General features: G+C 40.0%; 1 protein-coding gene across 1 annotated transcript in view; it reads left to right on the top strand.

The window, feature by feature from the left end:
* The first annotated feature begins 20,839 nt into the window (after positions 1-20,839).
* Positions 20,840-21,045, top strand: part of LOC139760073 (damage-control phosphatase ARMT1-like) — a 30,115-nt gene continuing 29,909 nt past the window's right edge. The window contains exon 1 of the mRNA XM_071682869.1: positions 20,840-20,988. Within this exon, the coding sequence (XP_071538970.1) occupies positions 20,951-20,988 (38 nt within the window). The 5' untranslated portion in view covers positions 20,840-20,950. The remainder of the gene's footprint in view (positions 20,989-21,045) is intronic.

The raw sequence follows: 21,045 nt of genomic DNA, 5'->3' as shown, positions 1-21,045 counted from the left end.
AACTTAAATTATACTTCTCATGCAGTTCATAAACTCCCATCCAAAAATTGCACAGAAGGATGGCTGTTTTTACAAACAAAAGAGTTACTGTTCATTTTGTTTTTACTTAAGAATATAGTAAATGATGCAAAATACAAGTTCCAAAAAACGAATAAAGAAAACAGTTTTCCTAATAAAATACTACATCTGATCAACCAATAGCCATCCACATAAAAGCAAACCAGATCATCACATAAACAAATCTCTGCTGCTGTGACTGGTTGGCTTTGGGGGTTGTAGGCCTACAACTGTCAGGTCATTACGCCCGTTTACGTTAAGCTACATCCACCAACCGAAAAATCTTTATCAGATGTTAAGATAATTCTATGGCCACGCACACTGATATATATATATATATATATATATATATATATATATATATATATATATATATATATATATATATATATATATATATATATATATATGAGCCAGTTGTTTGCTGGGACAACCTCAATAACTAAAATTTCGGCTGTAACAACGCTAAGAATGAACACGATATAAATGAAAGGGATAACATATCTAGCCCGTCACTTATTCTGCTTACAAGCTATGGTATAGGAATTACTGGAAAAATACTATGTACAGATGATACAGTCTGGGTAACGCACTGCATCAATGTACTAAAGAATTCGCGAAGGGAACCATAGAAAACGGAGGCTGTACAAGGAACATCCTTGTAGGGGGAACTATTTCATCAACACATTTGCAATAAAGCTCAGTATTTTCCTGAAACTTGGTAAGTTATCCAAAGTATGAGTATGAACTAATATATATGAATCTGTATAATGGAATTATTTGATCTAGAACTGAAGATAAAGTTCGTGTTACAACGGATCATTTCAAAAACAAGTAATTCAAGTAGCACTATTGCAATGTAGGCAATAGAAATACTATAATCTATCACTGACTGCGATCAGTTACGTGACACCACCAGCTGGACTGTAGAGTTGAGATATTTGACAAAAGACAGACTTATTCAATATTGCTCGAGTCTTGTCCAAAACAATGCTATACATCATTTTCAAGATGGGGGAGGGGGGTTGAGAATAACCTCAACTGAAGATGGCTGTCTTCGTACTGATTTACAACAGAACAATGTATTTGCGTATTACTCTGGCACTGAAGGTATGGGCTACGTCCCTGACGTTCCTACTTTCAAGAAAAACAATTCTGAAATATTTCTCGGCATATGTCTCTGACAAGCTTCTGAAAATCCTTTTCTCCACTTTTTTGCTTTTGAAAGAAAAAAAAAAAGAAAAAGGAGCAGAGAATGGGGCCAAGTGAGAAATTTTCCTCTTAGGCTCAGTCCTCTAATCTTAAAGCTACCTCGTTAACTCGGGAAAATAGGTAGGCAAGAGCTGTGTATTCCGTTACGTTCACAAAGGAACCTCCTTAGGTAATGGTCTTTCACTGAGATCACGTCTGCTTAAGTACAAATGATCGACGGAAAGCCAGGTGACCTCTCCTCCTGATTGGTAGCGGCCTCGCTAGGGTGGCTCACCAACTGTTTGGTCATTCTTTTTCCTTCGTCTTGTCCTCCTGGCCTCGCTTATGACTATTTTTCCTTAATGTCTCCGCTAACCTCATAACTCCACCGCGATGATTGGAGACGATGTTTATAGAACTATCCGCTACTTCTGTTATTCTTGTCTTACTTTTGTATCCTCTGTGTAACACCTCCACCTGTTGCCAGCTAGGCAGACGTCCGTATCTTTCTGCGTGGACTTCTTATGAATTTGATAGTCTGTGGGCAACGAATGGAATCATGGAAGCGGAAGTGAGTCACAAGATGGAAGAGATGGCGAAGGTGCTTAGAGCGATGAAGAATGCGTGGAAGGAGAGAACGTTATCTCGGAGCGCAAAAATGGGTATGTTTGAAGGAATAGTGGTTCCAACAATGTTATATGGTTGAGAGGCATGGGATATAGATAGGGTTGCATGGAGGAAGGTGGATGTGTTGGAAATGAAATGTTTGAGGACAATATGTGGTGTGAGGTGGTTTGATCGAGTAAGGAATGAAAGGGTAAGAGACATGTGTGGTAATAAAAAAAAAAGTGGTTGAGAGAGCAGAAAAGGGCATACTGAAATGGTTTGGCCATGTGGGGAGAATGAGAGAGGAGAGGTTGACAAAGAGAATATATGTGTCAGAGGTGGAGGGAACAAGGAGAAGCGGGAGACCAAATTGGAGGTGGAAGGATGGAGTGAAGATTTTGAGCGATCGGGGCCTGAACATACAGGAGGGTGAGAGGCGTGCAAGGAATAGAGTGCATTGTAACGATGTGGTATATCGTGGTCGACGTGCTGTCAATGGACTGAATCAGGGCATGTGAAACGTCTGGGGTAAACCATGGAAATGTCTGTGGAGCCCGGATGTGGATAGGGAGTTGTGGTTTCGGTGCATTACACATGACAGCTAGAGAGTGTGAACGAAAGTGGCCTTCTTTGTCTTTTCCTGGCCCTATCTCGCTGAAGCAGGAGGTAGCGATGCTGTTTCTTGTGGGGGCCACTTCTGGTCCGTCAGGTCCGCGGCGGGGCAAAAAATTTCCCAGATTCATTTGTGATGCATAACATACACGGCGACATTGCTCGAACGATTCAAAATATGGGTACCATGAGTGTAAAACACTCCTTTTTTCTTGAGAACATATCGTACAGTACAAATAGGTAATCATACGAACCTCGCTTTCGATCATCATCATTAATTCCATGTTTCTATGAAAAAAAGGAAACTCTACTACCTCATGTTTCCCAGAGGTGTCAACGGAACAAGTTTTCCTGGTAGAGCGAAGACAGAAGGTGATCAACAGAACCCCAGCGTCCGTTCATTATTCGTGGAAGTCTGGGTGACGTCCAGACGCTGCCAGGTCTGATACATTTCAGCTTTCATTAGTTTGTAACAATATGCAACGTATATTCTATTATGCCTTCACCATTACTTTTTTGATATATTATGAAACATGATGTCAGACACGAGCCTTCATCTCAGGTAGGTTAAACAAGCAAATGGAGCTTGAACATAACTAGAAGCAACTTTATAAAGTATTTTCACACCGGATACTACAGAAGAATGTTAGAACGTCCGCAGATTAATATTCTGTCCGTTATTTGATTACCGTTTACAGTATAGAGAGGATGTACTAAGGGTTTGACGCCGCGAGTCCACACAAATTATATGTTAGGAAATCCTTGACATAAGGACAAAAGGGTATGCCCATTACAGACACGAGACTTGGTTACAGAGGGCGCAGAATAGGAACAATTTCTGAATCTGAAAACTAGAAAAGAATACAGGACAGAGCAGCAGCCTTTCCACTAAGAGATGTCAGGAGTCTGCCTTGCCTGTTGTCACAGGCCCAACATTAGGGCATTTCATTTTCTTTTAAACCTGACTGTGTTTATCCATCTCAAAAAGTCAGTGCCACGAACAGATGACTGAACCTTCGAGGAAAGAGTTTCTAGCCACCCTAAGAGAATAGTAAAGGAAACAAAGTGTCTGTTGGCAAATATTAGGATAGAAATCAAGTATACGGATAATAAAATAGTCAGTAAATTGCACATATCCTAAAACCAAAATAACCTCCGCAAATTTGGCCACAACAATTAAAGAAGCAGAGTACTAACAGAGAAGGGCCAGAGGAGCGCAAGAGAAATTTTATGAAAATTAAGAAAGTTGTGTTAAAATGAAAGGCTAGAGGCCATACAAATATGTCATCATGGAAGAGGGGCAATGGCGTGGCTTGATGACAATCAATATATTCGAACCATTTTGACGACTTCAACAGTGCACAATTTTTCCAAAGATGCAGTGATAAAACAACCAGAGATGATATGTGTGTGTGTGTGTGTGTGTGTGTGTGTGTGTGTGTGTGTGTGTGTGTGTAGAATTACTTATCGAAGTGTATGGAGAGAGAATTCTACACTCACGCTGCCGCGTCTCCTACATTATTCCAGTCATACAAGTTTTTAAACTTTGGAGACAGTTGATTCCGTTCATCCAATGCTCTCATATTAAACGCTTCTTTATATTTTCATAACACGTTTCTTGCTATAATCTCTGAAGAATGATCACTATTTACTGGTTAATCATAAGACTAGAAACTTTATAGCCGAGATCGTCACCCTTTTCGCTCTTCCATGGTGGGCAAGTAGTGATATCTCTTTCATTGCAAATCGGCTTTGTTAATACTGATACCATCTCTGTTGCCCTCTTTTGATGGATGTGTGTGCTTAAATTTTCGATGTAGCCTCGGTACGCAACAAGGTGAAAACTATATTTATAGGGCCTATCAAGAAGTATGAAAAATCTCTACGCATATTTCACAAAATTCTGTTTTGATCCCGAGTACACTCCACTTAGTGTGGACCTCCGGTACCCTGCAGGGCAAGGCTACACTCCAAGGTATGGATGAGGATACACACGAAGAGAGTATTAAGCGATAATAGTTACAGCCTCCTGTTAGCAAAAGGGAACCTCACGTAGAAAAATATTCTCTACATCAGTATTATTCCGACCAGGAAGCTTGACATTGTGAAAATCAAGGAGTTTCGATATCATGTGACTGGAACAACTTCCAAACATGGAATGCTGTAGCGAGTTTAAATATAAGGGTGGCTCCATACACAAGACAAGCTCCCGGGTGTAGACTTTGTCCTCAGCTTTAAGGTCGAGACTTACGCGCATTTACTGACTTACTCATTCCTGACACCAAAGTTGGGCGCCACTGTGAAGTCTAGTTATAAACGAATCCTAAACTCACATCCCCGGCCCAGCACTTCCATCCGCCTTTGAGGCCCGGAGCCTTGCTGTGATTCACGTGTAGACCAACAACCGAAAATTACTCAGTTTACCTTAAAGTATGCTTTATGTTTCACTACAGCATCACATAGATCGGATGTCCTATCTTCGCTTATTGTAACAAACTTACCTGACGCCGGCATACCAAGAAACTAGGTGTCATAAGTATGTCATATATCAGAAACTTAAATCAAGCTGTCTTATACTCATTCAAACTATCAAGCCGTCTTATAGATAATGGCATCATGAAAATAATCATGAAGCTTGTGTTATATGAAATTCGCTGGAATGAAGCCTTCCATATGAACGAAGAGAGAGCAGCGCGTGAACAGCCGCCATCATGGCACCAGACGCCCCCGATGACAAAACCGGAATTGAGATCCTTGTGCCCGGGTACCATCAGATGAATAAGTTGTACCCCGGGTGAGTGTACAGTATCAGCTTAGATAACCGACAGGCAAGATCCAGTGCAGGGAAAGCATGAAGATCCATACGAGTAAATGGATGTTGGGATAATCATCTGGGAATAGATATATCAATATATCACCATATCACAGTAGTCGCAACAGGACTCGTTCTTCCGTCACACCGGCCAATGGTGCAGCGGCTAAAAATAATGCTATCCTTTCATCTTTTGGTGTAGCGGCCGTATTGGTGGCGACCATCAATATGCTAGTGTAACGCCTATCACCAAGGTCAACTGTATCTTATCAGACTTGTCGCGCCTTCCCGCCACCCCTCACCACTACACAACACCCGCCGATTGTGAATGCCCTCACTTGTGCAGAGAGTGGAGACGTATCTTATCCCCAGTTACCTTCAATCTGCAAAGGTTTATAGAGTCTTTTTATCATTGTTCTCCCCCCAAAAAACGATACTTATGTTCTCTTTTGTCCTGGCTAGTCACTCCTCCAAATATCGAGTTTTGGGAGTGGTACGGATGATCGCAATTATCCTGGTGTACTAATTTCCATTTCTGTTTCACAGCGTTAGGCTGCTACGCTTCAGCTCCACACTAACGTCTTGAGTACGACCGTGCAAGCACAACCATCAAGGGTCGGGTCAAAGACCAGGTCGTCAGTCCCAAAGGTTTTACCGTTAGGCTGCACGGCTCGGTATCTCAGTGCAAGTATCCGTCGTAAACATGATCTGTCTCGTCAAATGCTGTTGGCTCTTTGTTTTTCATCCTTTGAACTGTGATGTTTTCAGTGGTAGCTATCAATCTGGTTTGTTAGGTCTGTGCGAGAGCAGAGGCGCTCTATCTGTCAGTCAGTGATGATGTCAAAACCAGATTCGGCAAGCAGTAGTTTGTCTAAATTCGTAACGGTTACATCTGGCGGATGGGCATTCGGCGGCATCTATCATCGTGAACTGCTGTAGGAAACGTTTTCTGCAGTTGTCTTGAGAACAAAACTAAATCATAACAAACGATATAGTGAACCTGACAGAGAAGACAGACAATCGATGACTGCGGCAAACAAGGGAGAATATATTTGGGTAATTAAGGTCATTGTGATGGCGTTACTTATGGTTAAATACAGTTCTTGTCTTCGACATGTTTTGGTTAAAGGAACACTGGCAACAATTCGCAAAACTGCCAATTGTATGCAATCCAGCTAACAACAGGCCTTTGCTTACCCACTTGTGGCATACTTTCATCAAAATTAAGAGTTACACACTCATGCACCTTACTCTTGATATGATAATATAGTTCGAAAATTTACTGAAAAGAAAGTGATGTATACATGAGATAACACAAGAAAAGCTGATGATAATGTCCCAGCAACAGGAGCGATGACTTTAGAAAATTGTTCTCTTGTTTGCTGCATGATCCTCGGAAGCGTCACACCTTACCATACACCAGAAAGACCTACAGGATACATTTCTTAAGGCAGTTGATAGGGAAACCTGACGTCAAACTCTGGTCTGGGTAATTCTATCTCCGGATAACCATTGACACTATGACTATCTCTTTGGCTACAATGAATTTTCCTTACAGTTACAGTGAGACTGGAATGAGAGGCGACAGTGTTGACGTTTTTCATACGCAGTGTTATACATCAGAAGTAACGTAAGTGGAGAAAACGAAGATTCATAGATAATCACCAGCAGTATTTAACAATTTGATATAAGCGATACTGAGAGAGAGAGAGAGAGAGAGAGAGAGAGAGAGAGAGAGAGAGAGAGAGAGAGAGAGAGAGAGAGAGAGAGAGAGAGAGAGAGAGAGGTCTGATGAATGAAAGTTGCCCCTCCTCTACCACAGGCCCTCTCGCACTTTCACAACCCGAAGTGTGCGACGGTAGTGGAGGCATAATTTGTCCTGAGGAACTTGATTTAAGTAGGTAATCAAAGAAAAGGTTATCATCCGAAAGAGTAACGAAGGAGAAAGGTGAAAAGGAAGAGGACATCAGGGTATTAGAAGGGAGGGAAGGGCTAGAAGTAACCAGAAAAGAGGAGGAAGTGTACCTTCTGATGTAGAGGGACGGAGGAGGAGCATCTGCGTGGATATGAGGAAGAAATATGAGTACTTGAACAGGGTCCGGAGGGATCCCTGGGGAAGATGAGGTGAAGAAGAAATTTAAAAACAACGAGGAATTAAATGTAAATGTTTAGAAGCAGGAATATGGTATAGGATCTGCGTAGATAGAAAGAGAAGAAGGATATGAGTTCAGATAGATGGTAGGAAAGAGATTGTCTAGGAAGACAGGGTTGCAGGAAGGGTATCTATGCACAGGTAGAAGGAGGGAGGTGTATACGTATGTAGAGGGCGTATCTGTGCAGGTTCAGGTGAAAATATAAATCATTTCCGTAAGTAGAACATCTATGTAAGAAGAGGGTAAAATGAAAGGTTTCAAATGTAGAAAGATTGAAGGAGAGAGGGTCCATGTAAGTAGAAGGAAAGAGCAAGGGCATCTATGTGGGCAGAGGGTGGGGAAGTGCATCAATATAGGTGAGGGGAGGGAAGGTATCTCTGTAGGGAGAGGGAGGAAAGGTATCGATGTAATTAGGAGTGAATATGAGTATCCACGTAGATGGCCAGGGGGAATTTGGCTATAAGGAAGGAAACTGGACAATGAGTCCTCGAAGTTAAAGCATATGACTACGGGGAAACATCTCTTTCTCACTGTTCACACTGAGGTTCACACTGAGTATAAAGTTTACGACTTCAAAGTTTAAAAATTCCATGTAGTACAGAGGCTGTGAGGGAGTCTGTTCAATGTAACTCATTAACTGATCTTAGTTCAGTCCGGTGTAAACCACACCATAAAAAGACGATGATTTATGTGAAACAAATGATTTTGTTTCTTTGCTTAAATCATGCACTTGATTTAAGATTTCATTTGAAGATTAGACATTTCACTCAACTTTTATATCTAAAAGCAGTAAGTCAGGCATCAAATAAGGATGATTTATTTGAGTACTTTACTTGATAACGACTTCATGGTGATTGCTCGTGTTATGGGTGTTGGCTACGTTTCACGCTCATCCTTCGCTTCAGATCCTAGAATATACTGAAATATTTAAAGAAACAACTATGCCGGGATTCATTGGTCCTTACAGTCATTTGCTGAGAATGTGAAACAACTTTTACTCATCCCGTCTAGGATCCTCTCCTGGAGAGTGAAGTGTCAGCGCCAACTATTACCACTTCTCAGTGCATATGTCGCAGAGGTGGGGATGCTACAAGGTCATCTCATGTTATTTTCTGGCAAATCATTATCAATAAACAAGCATAAGTAGATAAACAGGAAACAATATCAGTTTGTCTGGTATTTTGCTTATCTTCAGACTTCCAATAATTTCGCTGTTAGTAAGAATATTAGCGGCGTCCTATTCAATGATTTATTCTTAACCACTTGATCGGGACGGTACGACCATTGGGTATAAAAGTGTAATTTTTGAGCAGGCCTTTAAGGATCAGGTCAAAGTGTCATGGTCAAGGGTTGTTTCGCCATGCTCTGAGGTTGTCATATACCATTAGATGTGGTTGAATACTTAGCAGTGATTAATCATTCACTTCTAGGAAACGTGCAGTCGGGCAACAACTCTGACAATTTCTAAAGAAAAAGTAAACTTCATTTTCTTTTGATGAATTCACGGAAATATATATTTTACATCTTACATAATGTTTCTGGTTTCATGTATTTGTTTGCTACCGGATAATCAAGTCTAATACATAGGTAGAGGGAGTGAAGGAAGCTACGTCTAAGATATCTGGACGAATAGAGGAGGGGAGACTATATGAGGAACTGAAAAGGATAGAGATGAAGGCGAGTACCACAACGCGCAGAGTGTGCCCCCATACTGGTCTCATGGCATGTAAAGATCTCGTCTGTCATGTGACCATGAGCAAGTCGGTGCGCCTTTGGAAATAGTGAAGGAGAAACAGCACGTCAACCGGTCTCCGCCTCACAACCAACCAGTTTCTAAATCTGTATTGACGATGGTATAAGAATTAAAGAGAATTGAAAACATATGTATTGAAGCAAAATTCTTATCCACATAATCAAAATTACAAAATTAACCAACTGTTCCGTTTCATAGAAACCGTGAAGAATAGTAAAGTAAAAACAAAAATCAGTAATACGTTGTATAATGAGACGAAAAATTTCGCGAAGTGAATTAAATAAGAAAAGAGGAAGTCCTTCATGAATAATGAATTTCACAAATTACACAAATAAGGGTAAGGACTTGTTTCCCGGCTGGGTTACACCGCACAGCCTAAACCAAGACTGCATCGTGGAAAATATCTGCACAATGTCCACTATAAACACGGTTTCTTGTACAAGTGTTTATAAAAATTCCTCCTTCAACAAGAAAAGAGGAGACACGGTATGACATAACAAAGGAAAAGCAACACAGGGAGACGCACTCGGCAACAGCTGGACAAAGGAGTTGCGCCCTAAAAATCATACTCTAACCACAATCCGCAGGGGCGGGCGTTACCACCCGATCGATGACAAGTGTACATCTCAGACGACCCGGGCGTAAATGTTTCAGGGACATACTGTGAGGGAATTACACCCTCACAAGAGTAAGCTCATGTACGCCTCGCCTTGGCGCCCATCTGAATGTATTCCTCGCTGTCTCAGCGTCGGTACATCATGATCTTTGCTACACCGTGATTAAAGGCTTTCCAGTCGGGAGCTAAGATATTTTTCTTCACCAACAAAGAACTCTAACGAGATTAATTTCTTTGGTTTACTTTATCAAGGAAGAGCAGAGACCATCATTATTAATTTGTGCGATCAAGTCATATTTGGTGTAGAACTAACGGTCTTATCCCTAGTATTATGCCCAATGGAAGTGAAGAGAGCTTTAGCTCATCTCAAACAGCAGAAGTTCGCACTGAGGGAGCGCGGCCGTGCAAGAACCAGCGCAGGTAGCCTGGACACATCACTTAACCTTCCACAACACTCACAGTTTTCTTTCCGCTTGTTTCTTGGGCCTCGCCATCTTGTATCTCTATTCACTTCGCCTACATACAATCTCACTCAAGTGTTTCTTAGTTCGTTCTCTCCACATTTTCATATTTCCTGTACACCCACTTCTCTATCGATCAGGACCTTTGCTCATACACTGTAGTATCGACCCTCTTGACACCCAGTTCTCGTTCGAGGAGGTATAGCGGTCACCTCCCCTCCTCCGACACAAACGCCTCACCTCCACTGGTACAGTTCGTATGTTTTCTGGTAGGCAGAAACTTCAAGTATGAGGGACACAACCTTTAAGAAAAATCTCGAGGCTATAGTAAAGGTGACCACCAACCAGTTCAATTATACTCAATTTGTCACAACAGATGGTCAATGTTAAGCTTATCGAGTATGACGCAACGATCCCAAAGAATGACAGTACGATCCCAGGACAATGGCTTCATATTTGAACAAATCTTAAGGGTCAGGCATCTTCCGCAAGGGTGGTGCCGTCGTGCTCATGGTATTAACCATCTTACACCCTCAGTGTCAGAAGTTTGTAGGCATGAAGCCCCCAAAGAAAGTACTCCTGCCCTGGCTAACATCATAAAAACTATTTTACCGGGATAGTTTTGACATCTTCCAACAAGCATCATACACTTATAACTCATATTTCTTACTCCTTGTTTTCATATTCTTTATTTTCTCCTCCCTTTTCTCGCTATAATAAAAAAATCAAAGTGATTTGGGAGGGGAAGGGATGGGATGAAGTGGGGATGTAGGGTGAAAATTGTACTTGTCTTCATACTTTCGCCCTATTGGGATAGTTTTCTCTTCTCTCTTTCTTTGACAAGTTTTTGATCTACGAAACGCCTGGTATCAAGGAAGTAAGCAGTTTGCAGCATAAAATATGAAAGTTTTTAAGGTTTTAGCTTCCTCTAATATCATTTGTACAAAATCATATCTGGGTGACCGGATTTCGCGTCTTGTGATATATGTACCACGATTCATATAAAGAATATCTTTGTTCGGTTGCTCTGAAACTTAACCAGTCGTTACCAATGAAAACATTCGATTTCGCAGCAGTGCAATTTAACAATTGCCAGGCTGCAATAAGGCGCACTACATCAGATTTAGCAAAAGTTTGCAGGGAAGCAGAATTTAAGTTCCTCCAATTCTACATTAAAGAAAAAAGGAAAGGTACATATGGCACATTTTTAACATGAGTACGGCCTAGATAATCTCATTTGTATATAGGAAAAAGTAAAAGGTCTGATAGACCATCAATATGCCAGTACGAAGCTACGATGCTTTGTACTCGTGCTATGCTGATGAACGGCGATAATGGTCATAAGACTGGTATATTCAGCACTTGTTCGGGCAGGTTCAGCGGTGTAAAGTGACGTTCACACCATCAAACACTGATGCAGCTGAATAACTGACGCATATAGACGAAATCAGGATTACAATGGCTAAGATAAAGTACAATTCACGCTGGCATGTTCCTACAGAGCAGGAAATGTAAAATCTTTCATAGTTGCAGCGTTATCCCGAAGAAATTCAAGATGTAAATGAAACTTTTAGAAGTAGAGGTTCGCAGGGAGCTGACTGCTAAGGTTGCGGCAAACGATCGCATGTAAACTATCAGCTGTGGTCTTGAGATGATCAGTGTACAACAGATTAGAAGTTACACGAAACCAGAGATGGAGTGAGGATGTTTAGTTCTGATAGAGTTTTGGCCTGGGTCGTCCGGCTATTTCCTGTCTGGTACACAAGGACCATCGTTTTTCCGGTGCAGAGCTAATAATGGCGTAAGAATGCAGAAAAGATGTTAAAGAAGTGATGCATTTAATGACAAATGAGAAATAGCGATGTACACCAATGGAACACATCATTAAAAACGTGATACGTAAATGTTTTAACATCTTCACTACGACGGTACGACCCTTGAGCACGAACCCTTGAGCACCACGATACGACTCATGAGAATGTTGATCTGGCCTTTGAAATGACCACTTAAGGATCACGCCAAAGCCCACCATACTATCGTGTTCAAGAGATGTGCCGTCATACCTTTGAAAAAGGTCGAACCATCGTGTTCGATTCGTAGTACCGGCGCGGCTCAAGGGGTGAAAGATGCAATTCTCCAAATATCATTGAGTATACGACGGTAAAGCAAGACGGAATTTTGAAAAGGTCGTCTCGTAGCTAAGATCTCGGGGGGGGGGGGGGATGAGGAACTGTAGAGTTCCAATGCTTAGCAGTGTTGGGAAAGAAACACATCACGATCATCCCGTTCCCTTCAGTTACGACTGCTACGCATGGGATGTAGTAACTTAACGAGCTAACGGCGTACATACAAGAGTAGCCACAACTCAGGAGAACCTGAGTATAATATATACAGAAATAAGAAAGAAAACCAGCATTGCGGCGTAGGGCAAGTGGGGTCAAGTTTTGTGGCCAGTCCAGACAAGTTGATAACATGGTTTTTGTTTTGAACTCGAACTGTCAAATAAGCGATCTAGATTTGAACACCCTTCTCCCTCTCCCATTCCCGTATAAAAGCAGCATTCGACACAAGGGTGAACCAATCCTTTTTCGCGTTCGGAGCAAAAGTTCAGGGATGAATCTTCCGCATTAAAGGTCTCAGTCTCCCATAGCCTACCTCAGCTCTCTGTACTAAGGTAGAAGAGATTTTCGGGGATGCACCGTATGTTTAGTAACTCTAGCGAGTAAAGTACAGGAATTACACAGCCACCAACGGGAATGGGAAAGTTTTGAGGAACTCTATAAAGGGAAATAGAGAGAGAGAGAGAGAGAGAGAGAGAGAGAGAGAGAGAGAGAGAGAGAGAGAGAGAGAGAGAGAGAGAGAGAGAGAGAGAAAATGGATTTTTCAGGCTTTCCTGAAAAACAGCCATCTCCAGGATTTTTGTCTATGGTTTCTCCAAATGTCAAGATGCTTGTGATATAAGCATCTCAAGTCTACAATCACGATTAGGAAATCTAAATTGGTAACGATATCGGCTTATTTTATGAGAGAAGCCCTATTAATGGTACTAATATTCTAAATCCGAACAAATGTGTACAAAGAAGGGTAGCCGTGCCTAGCAGAATGTGAAGTATAAAATAACAATACCTACCTTCACCAACACGATGTGTCGGTACAATAATGACATTATCTACTTGATCATATCATATGATGTGTAATTAGACAGTGACCGTAGTTTACTACCTACCATGAGCTGGAACCCCCTGGGGATTGTCACGATGCATCTATTGTCTTCAACCGTGTTCCTCAAGGATTTCATGATGCTCTTGCGGGGAGGTCCAAATCCAGCCTCCACCCTCTCTGGTCACTGTCAGGAGTGGCTGATCTCTCACCCTGGTCACTGTCAGGACTCGTCGACCTCTCATCCTGGTCACTGTCTGGAGTTGTCGACCTCTCACCCTGGTCACTGTCTGGAGTTGTCGACCTCTCATCCTGGTCACTGTCTGGAGTTGCCGACTTCTCATCCTGGTCATATATAATCTTCATGTCATTCACATAGCATAGAAATAATTGTGGTGCTGAAATACTTTCCTGTGGAACTCCACAGGTTATACTGCAAGGCTTGGAATAATATTCATCAGTTTTAACAACCTGATTTCTTCCAGTTAGATATGAGTAAAACATTCCACGGACTTCATCCCCATTTGCTTTTACTTTTTCACACAAAATGTGATCAACTGTGTCAAATGCTTTTTGTAGGTCCAAAAGTACAGGCCCTGTATAATTTCCTTTTGATACATTAGTTAGTTCTAAGGAAGTCTAGAAGGTAGACCAAACATGTATTTGTGGAGTATTTTCCCCTGAATCATGACTGAAAATTATGTATAATATCTAACATTAAGTAATTTGCTAATTGATCATAAACAACCCTTTCCAGTACTTTTTATATTACATTTAGTATACTGACTGGTCTTTAAATTTCCTACTTCTTGCCTATTAGTCTTTTTGTAATGGTTTGACTCTAGCTTCCTTTAACCCAGCCAGTGCTTCACTTATAGATTTACAATATGTTATTGGTCCTTCTAGTACTGGTGTCCCACCCTTTATGAACCTTATTGGTAAACCATCTACCCCTGTACTTTTATTAGCTCCTAGTCCCTTTGTTACACTAAGAACATACCCTTACATTACTTCCATAAGCCTAAAATTGTTTTCTGTAATCCTTTCTGATCTGTAAAAGTATTTGAAATTATAAGAAAGTGCTAAAAATTCTAGGAGCATATGGTAGTTTACTAATCAAATTTGATGCTACAGATGTAAAGAACGTATTAAAATATGTTGCTATCTTTTTTTCCATCAAAGCACACTTCATCTTCAATCTTAAGGACTGTTTTTGAATTTTCCTTTAATTTCCTTAAGTAACCTAAGTTTTTCCAGTTGTTTCCACAATTTCTTGCTATCATTATTACTTTCTTGTATCTTATCTGAAATATAATCTGACTTAATTCTCTGAATGTCTTGATGTATCTTATTTCTTACTTTACAGATCTTGCCAAATTTCTCTTAATGCCTTTATCTTTCTTGTATTCAGCCAAAAGTTCATCCCTTTCTTTTAACTTTTCAAGAATTTCTGTAGTTATCCAGGGCTCTGTCCTTTGATTCTTACTTCCTTTATGGGAGTTTCCTTGTCAAGTCCTTTAATTACAGTATCCCTAAAGTTATTCCATGTTTCATCAGCTGTTTCAGCATTATAAACATGATTCCAATTCTCACTTGCTAATTTTTCATTAAATTCCTGCACATTGTATGTTTTCATTGACCTAATTATAATACTGTTATACTTGATTATACATTCCTTAACTACATAGTGATCACTAATTGCCATTAGCAATACTCCATGTAGACTGATTTTTTTCTGCTTTACTACATATAACATGATCCAGAATTTTGGCTGATTTTCTAGTTATTTCATTTGTTAACTGCACCATTTCATACATTTTCAGAGTAATCGTATACTTTTTATACAGGCATCCTAATTAATTATTATTCTTTTTTATCTTTTTATTTTGCTTTGTCGCTGTCTCCCGCGTTTGCGAGGTAGCGCAAGGAAACAGACGAAAGAAATGGCCCAACCCACCCCCATACACAATGTGTATACATACACGTCCACACACGCAAATATACATACCTATACATCTCAATGTACACATATATATACACACACAGACACATACATATATACCCATGCACACAATTCACACTGTCTGCCTTTATTCATTCCCATCGCCACCTTACCACACATGGAATACCATCCCCCTCCCCCCTCATGTGTGCGAGGTAGCACTTGGAAAAGACAACAAAGGCCCCATTCGTTCACACTCAGTCTCTAGCTGTCATGCAATAATGCAATAAACACAATTATTCATGTCCCCAAGAATTACTACTTTCATTTCATAGCAAATTTTTGAAATGTACCCTTCTAACAATTCTATAAAGTCATTTTGCTTAGGAGGTCTGTAACAGCATCCATTTACAATTGGTTTACTTTTTTTGTAAGCAAGATTTCACACCAGATTGCTTATAGCTTGTCAATTTCTAAATCATTCCATTGGTTAAATGCCAAACAGGTTTTGATGTACGTACATACTCCTGCTCCATTTTAACTTCTGTCCTTCTTAATTACATTATATCCTGGTATCTCTGTTGATGAATTGATCACTGAATTATCAAGCCAGGTTTCTGTGAAACATATTAATGCAGCTAATGAAAAGCTTTTATGAAAGTGTAAATAAATGCCACCTACGTCCAGTGCCAAAGTAAGGTTAAGAAATGAGACAAATTTTATAACCGAAGATTGTAACTTTCAGAATATACTGTTAATATATATATGTATATGTATATGTATAGGTATGTATATTTGCGTGGGTGGACGTATGTATATACATGTGTATGGGGGGGGGGGTTGGGCCATTTCTTTCGTCTGTTTCCTTGCGCTACCTCGCAAACGCGGGAGACAGCGACAAAGTATAATATAATATACATGTTAACGTGTCTGTCGAGAAAGACTGTCTCATATTATGATAGCACAAAATACAGGACAGTTAGTGTTTCTTAGACTTCCCAGACATACCTGGGTCATCTAATTTCAATATTAGTATCGTTAGTCTTTACCCATAAAAGTTCATAAATCGCCGCATCATATCTGCTCTCATTAGTTGCAGGGAAGAGCTTCGTCCACTTGCCTTGTTTAATATTAAACACCCTCATAGTTCCAACTGTTCTTCCCAAACTGAAAGTATCAGCCTAGTTCAAACTTCAGTGTGTCTCATTATACCATCGTCTCCATCAGTCCCGTACGTTATGCTTGGTCCATACGTGCTTGGTTGGGAAATGCCAGCATAATACATGCATCATTGTTTTTCTTAAAGCCTGACAAATTGTTTCCAGGCCATTCTATCGTCGTGCTCGTCTCAAAGGTTGATTCTATTGAATCTGCCTGAAGGGATCTTCACGTTATCTTGTCCTTCGGCTTTACTTTTAGTTTACGTTATAAACAATGTTTCCATGACTAAACGACATATAAAATCCGTGTAGTGCTTCTTGGGTGACGCTTGTTACGTTCTAACTGACCACGGTAAAATGTTTCCAGGTATATTTCGTCTTTCATGTATTTTAAGTTGTTTCGTCTCTCGTAGCCAAAGTGATCGCAGCGTTGCAAACCGAAAAGACGTCTTCTTCGAGAAGTAATGTGTACTATTTGTCTGAGATATTTGATATATATGATTCCACGCTTGTTTTCAGCTCTGGTATCTGAGCACAGACGTTTTACCTCTACATTCGTATCACCGTGATCTTTTTACCTCCACAGAGCACATGTGCAAGAAACATAAATATCACATGATCTGATACTGATATCACGGGAAGCTTTTTGCGCTTATAACTCTTGAAGTACGACTTATGTAAGACCTATATGAGGTTTCCCCTTAGGATGGGATGATACTAAACCTATGCTATCTGGTTGATGCAGTCCCTCCCGTTTAGGGTTACTGTACTTTGTCGTGTTGACAAACATGTCATTGTTAAAGCGTGAGTATTAGCAGTGGATATCTGTTTAAATGAACAACAGATTACTCGCTGAATTATCGAACTCAAGCATTTCCAACTAAGGTTTAATTTTCTTTCTCGTTATGATTAATGTACTAGTCAAGTGTGGGTTGTGAATGAGGCAAACCGAAAGTGGTAGGTGGTGATTGGCGTTACCACGCCTCATCATTAGGAACTTATTATGCATTGCTGGTGTAACCATGTACATGACTAGACGTTTGATAAATCGGGAATTGTCAGTATAACGATAGGTTCGAGTTGGTGTTGGATGGTTGCCATTTTTTTTTAGGGGGAAGCCAAAGCGAAGTGTAACATTTTGTTGATCATCCTCCGCAACAAACCTCGATGAAAATTCTGCATTTAGTTAGGTAAACTAATGCTTTGTGTTGTCTCAATATTCTATAAGCAAACATAACGGCACTTTTTACTTTATTATGATTACACATAGGATTGGCGTTGATAGCCCTATTGATATGTTTATTCATATAGCCTTTAGAGGAAACGTAACGACCTGCCTGCCCTCATTATGGCACGTGCTGGTTGCTTGACTTTTCTTTTTTTTTTTTTTTACCACCCACATTTTGCTACTAGAACAAGATAATACGAGAACTCGACATATTTGAGTTGTAAGTGAATATGAGACAAGTTAGATAGGATTAGGGCCCCATGTATTCGAACTTTAGTACACATTATTACAGGTTAAATTTGTTATTACCTATGAGAAGAGTAAAATGATATATGGGCGGTTGCAGATGAGATGAAGCCTTATGTATTCAGTACATAGACACATCACATTACATATTTTGCAGAGTCACTTAGGACTGGCGAACTCATAATTACGAGTGCTTATTGTATTTCGTGCTTAGAGAATCAACTGATCGCCTGTCCTTTTCCAAAGTTTAAAGGGGGGGGGGGGTCTAATTCATCTGATCCATCTTTCATTGCTGTGTGACATGGGCAAAAATACCTTTACCATTGGCATCTCGAGTGATGGGGAAAATAGAGTATGAGTAAAAACGTGTAGAAATTGATATTAGCTCCTCGGGTGTTTTTGTAGACCGGATTCTGCAGGAAGAGAGGTTACAGAGGCAAAAAAAGTGGACGAAGGTAGCGAATTCTACATCTTCGTTGGTCGAGGAAAGGATGAAGTATCATAGATTTTGTAATTCTAGGATATTCAAGATATCACTGTCTTACTCCATGGTTGAAGTGTAGGGTTTTGAAATTAATCGTAGAAATTTAATGAGATTTAGAGAGAAATGTAGGTAGATATTGTGTTTTTGGACTGATGAATTTAACCAGGATACTGCTTTCCCATTTTGGGATAATACAACAGGTATTAATTATGAGGGAATTGCCAGTGCGTTAAAGACACTAGTATTGGAGTCATGAAGGAAGCTATGCATTAGTGACTGGAAAGAGGCAGAAATATTTAGAAAACAAAGACACCACATCCTGTCAAATTCTTTTGAAATGAGGGCCACACCAGATAATTCACCAAAATCCTTGAAGAAAGGGATGATAGAGGTGAGTAACCTATACATAAAACCTAGTCTAATGGTATCATAATTCGTTTCACCCTTACAAACATTGGTTCGCATTTCGTAGCGCTCTTACCTTTAAGACGGAAGCATTTAATGTCATAGGTGTAAATCACCACACAAGAATAATAGATACATTAAAAAAGATAAGCAATAAAACATCATAACCTGGCTTCCCTCGTAACTCTGACTCATCACGACTTTACATTCTCCGCTAGGCTTGTTACACTTTTCCATCATTATATTGTGTCACGACTTGGACTACCAATACCGCCCGTAATTAGTGTTAAGGGAAACTGTGATACGAAATTTGAACCTAAGAAAATGTTTCTGGTTCTAAATCCGGTAATCACCTCCAACAACCCCTGACTAGTGCCCTTCCCAAAGATTATACTGCACAATCTAATGGCTGCCACTTTGTGGCTGTCGCAATAGGTCTTGTGTGGGGCATAGAAATAACCCTTTAGTTGCATAAATTGGAATTCGTTGCACAGTCCACTGTGGAGCCTAGACGAATCAGGGGTCAAAGGTATGTAACGAGAATAGCACCAAAACTGAATATAATGGTCAAAGAAGACAGGAAGCTCTCAGTCTACCCGCCTGCCGCCTTGGAAGAGACATGAATAACGGAAGACATGATAGATATGTAGATATATCTATAACATCTAAAAGGCCGTAACGACGTTAGCAAAGAAGAGATCACTGTTTCTGATACATTGTAAATTACGGGTCATAATTTTTTTTCGAGTCCATGGATCAAACTGAGCCAGGAGGAATTTAATACGAATGCCTTTGGAGGTTTCAAAAACCCTTAAGGCAATCAAACTTTGATAAGAATAGAGGCTCTATGAGCGGAAAGCTCCCAACCCCTGGTGCTTAATGTGGAAGTAACTAATATGTACTGGCTACTCTTCGCACGTAGGACGATACAGACTACAAAGCCTCTTGGAAGATTCAAGGGGATCTTCCCGGGAATTAATAGAACTATTATATTGAATAATTATGATGAAACTTATGGCAACATCACGTTCTACATTTCACAGCGCTCAAATATTCATGAAGAGGATTCGGGTCGTTATTCTCGAGAAATGAAGATACTCTTCAGAGAAATGTACATCATAGTCCAAAAAGCATATGTTCACGCTATGTTCACCACTGATATCCTTCAGAAGTCACAATTTCGTACACCAGTATGTGCTAGAAATGATCTATTCAACCTGCTAATTGGATTTATAAAACATTTTCTTAAGATTAGTTTGAAGAGAAAAAGTCAGCTTTGTAAAATTAGAGGATTACGCCCTCCACTTACACTGAAAATAATTCCATTTTGTTCAGTCAACTTTGCATATACTACCGCAAGCTCTGTGTGGACTAAGTATATCATATGTCAATTACCCCCTTTAGAAACCTATGTAGGCCATTTGACTTACTTGAAAATGGCGCCCCTCCGAGCTAATGTTGACAGTCTAGCCAATCTTATGTATAAAATATTTGCTTAATATACTTTCCCATAAAGTTATTCGTAAAGACTGAGTATAGTAATACGAGTGTTTTATTACAACAAATCAAATATTACTTTATATATTTTGCAATATATTCAAGAAAATGTATCCACCTTAATCGATCAACACAGTACTAATGTAATCCTCAGGAATCAGGTTGATATAAAGGGAAACTCAGGTGTCTAACAAAATAAATTTGTTTCTCTTCAGTATGATAACTTGTAAGAATATAATGTATCTAGCTGAAAATGTTGAGATAAATATATACCAGGAAAATTTTGTTATGTAGATTCTGGTTATTTTACCCTCTAAATGAATTAATATCATCTTTATGCGAATCAGATTTGTGGTAAAACACTATGTATACTTCAAAGTTTATTATTCTCAGGGAAAACGAAAATAGAGCCGGTGTAGTAGGAAGGTAAAGTGTGGTTTGAGGTTGGCAACACTTGCCACTGTGTAAAAGTAAACAGGGAGGCAGGCAGGCAGGGAGGCAGGGAGGGAGAGTTACTTACAGAAAGTGGAGAAGTAGAGAGAGTGTAGGCAACACTTACCACCCCACCATGTCTGATCCCGTCCCACTCTCTGCTAGTCGGATTGGGTGAGACAAATGAGACATGTCTTTTGTTACTTTACAGGAGGAACTTCTTGTCAAATG

This window comes from Panulirus ornatus, chromosome 35, assembly GCF_036320965.1.
Source record: "Panulirus ornatus isolate Po-2019 chromosome 35, ASM3632096v1, whole genome shotgun sequence".
Lineage (NCBI taxonomy): Eukaryota > Metazoa > Arthropoda > Malacostraca > Decapoda > Palinuridae > Panulirus > Panulirus ornatus.
Note: the sequence above shows the minus strand (reverse complement) of the source record. Positions and strands in the feature narration are given on the sequence as shown.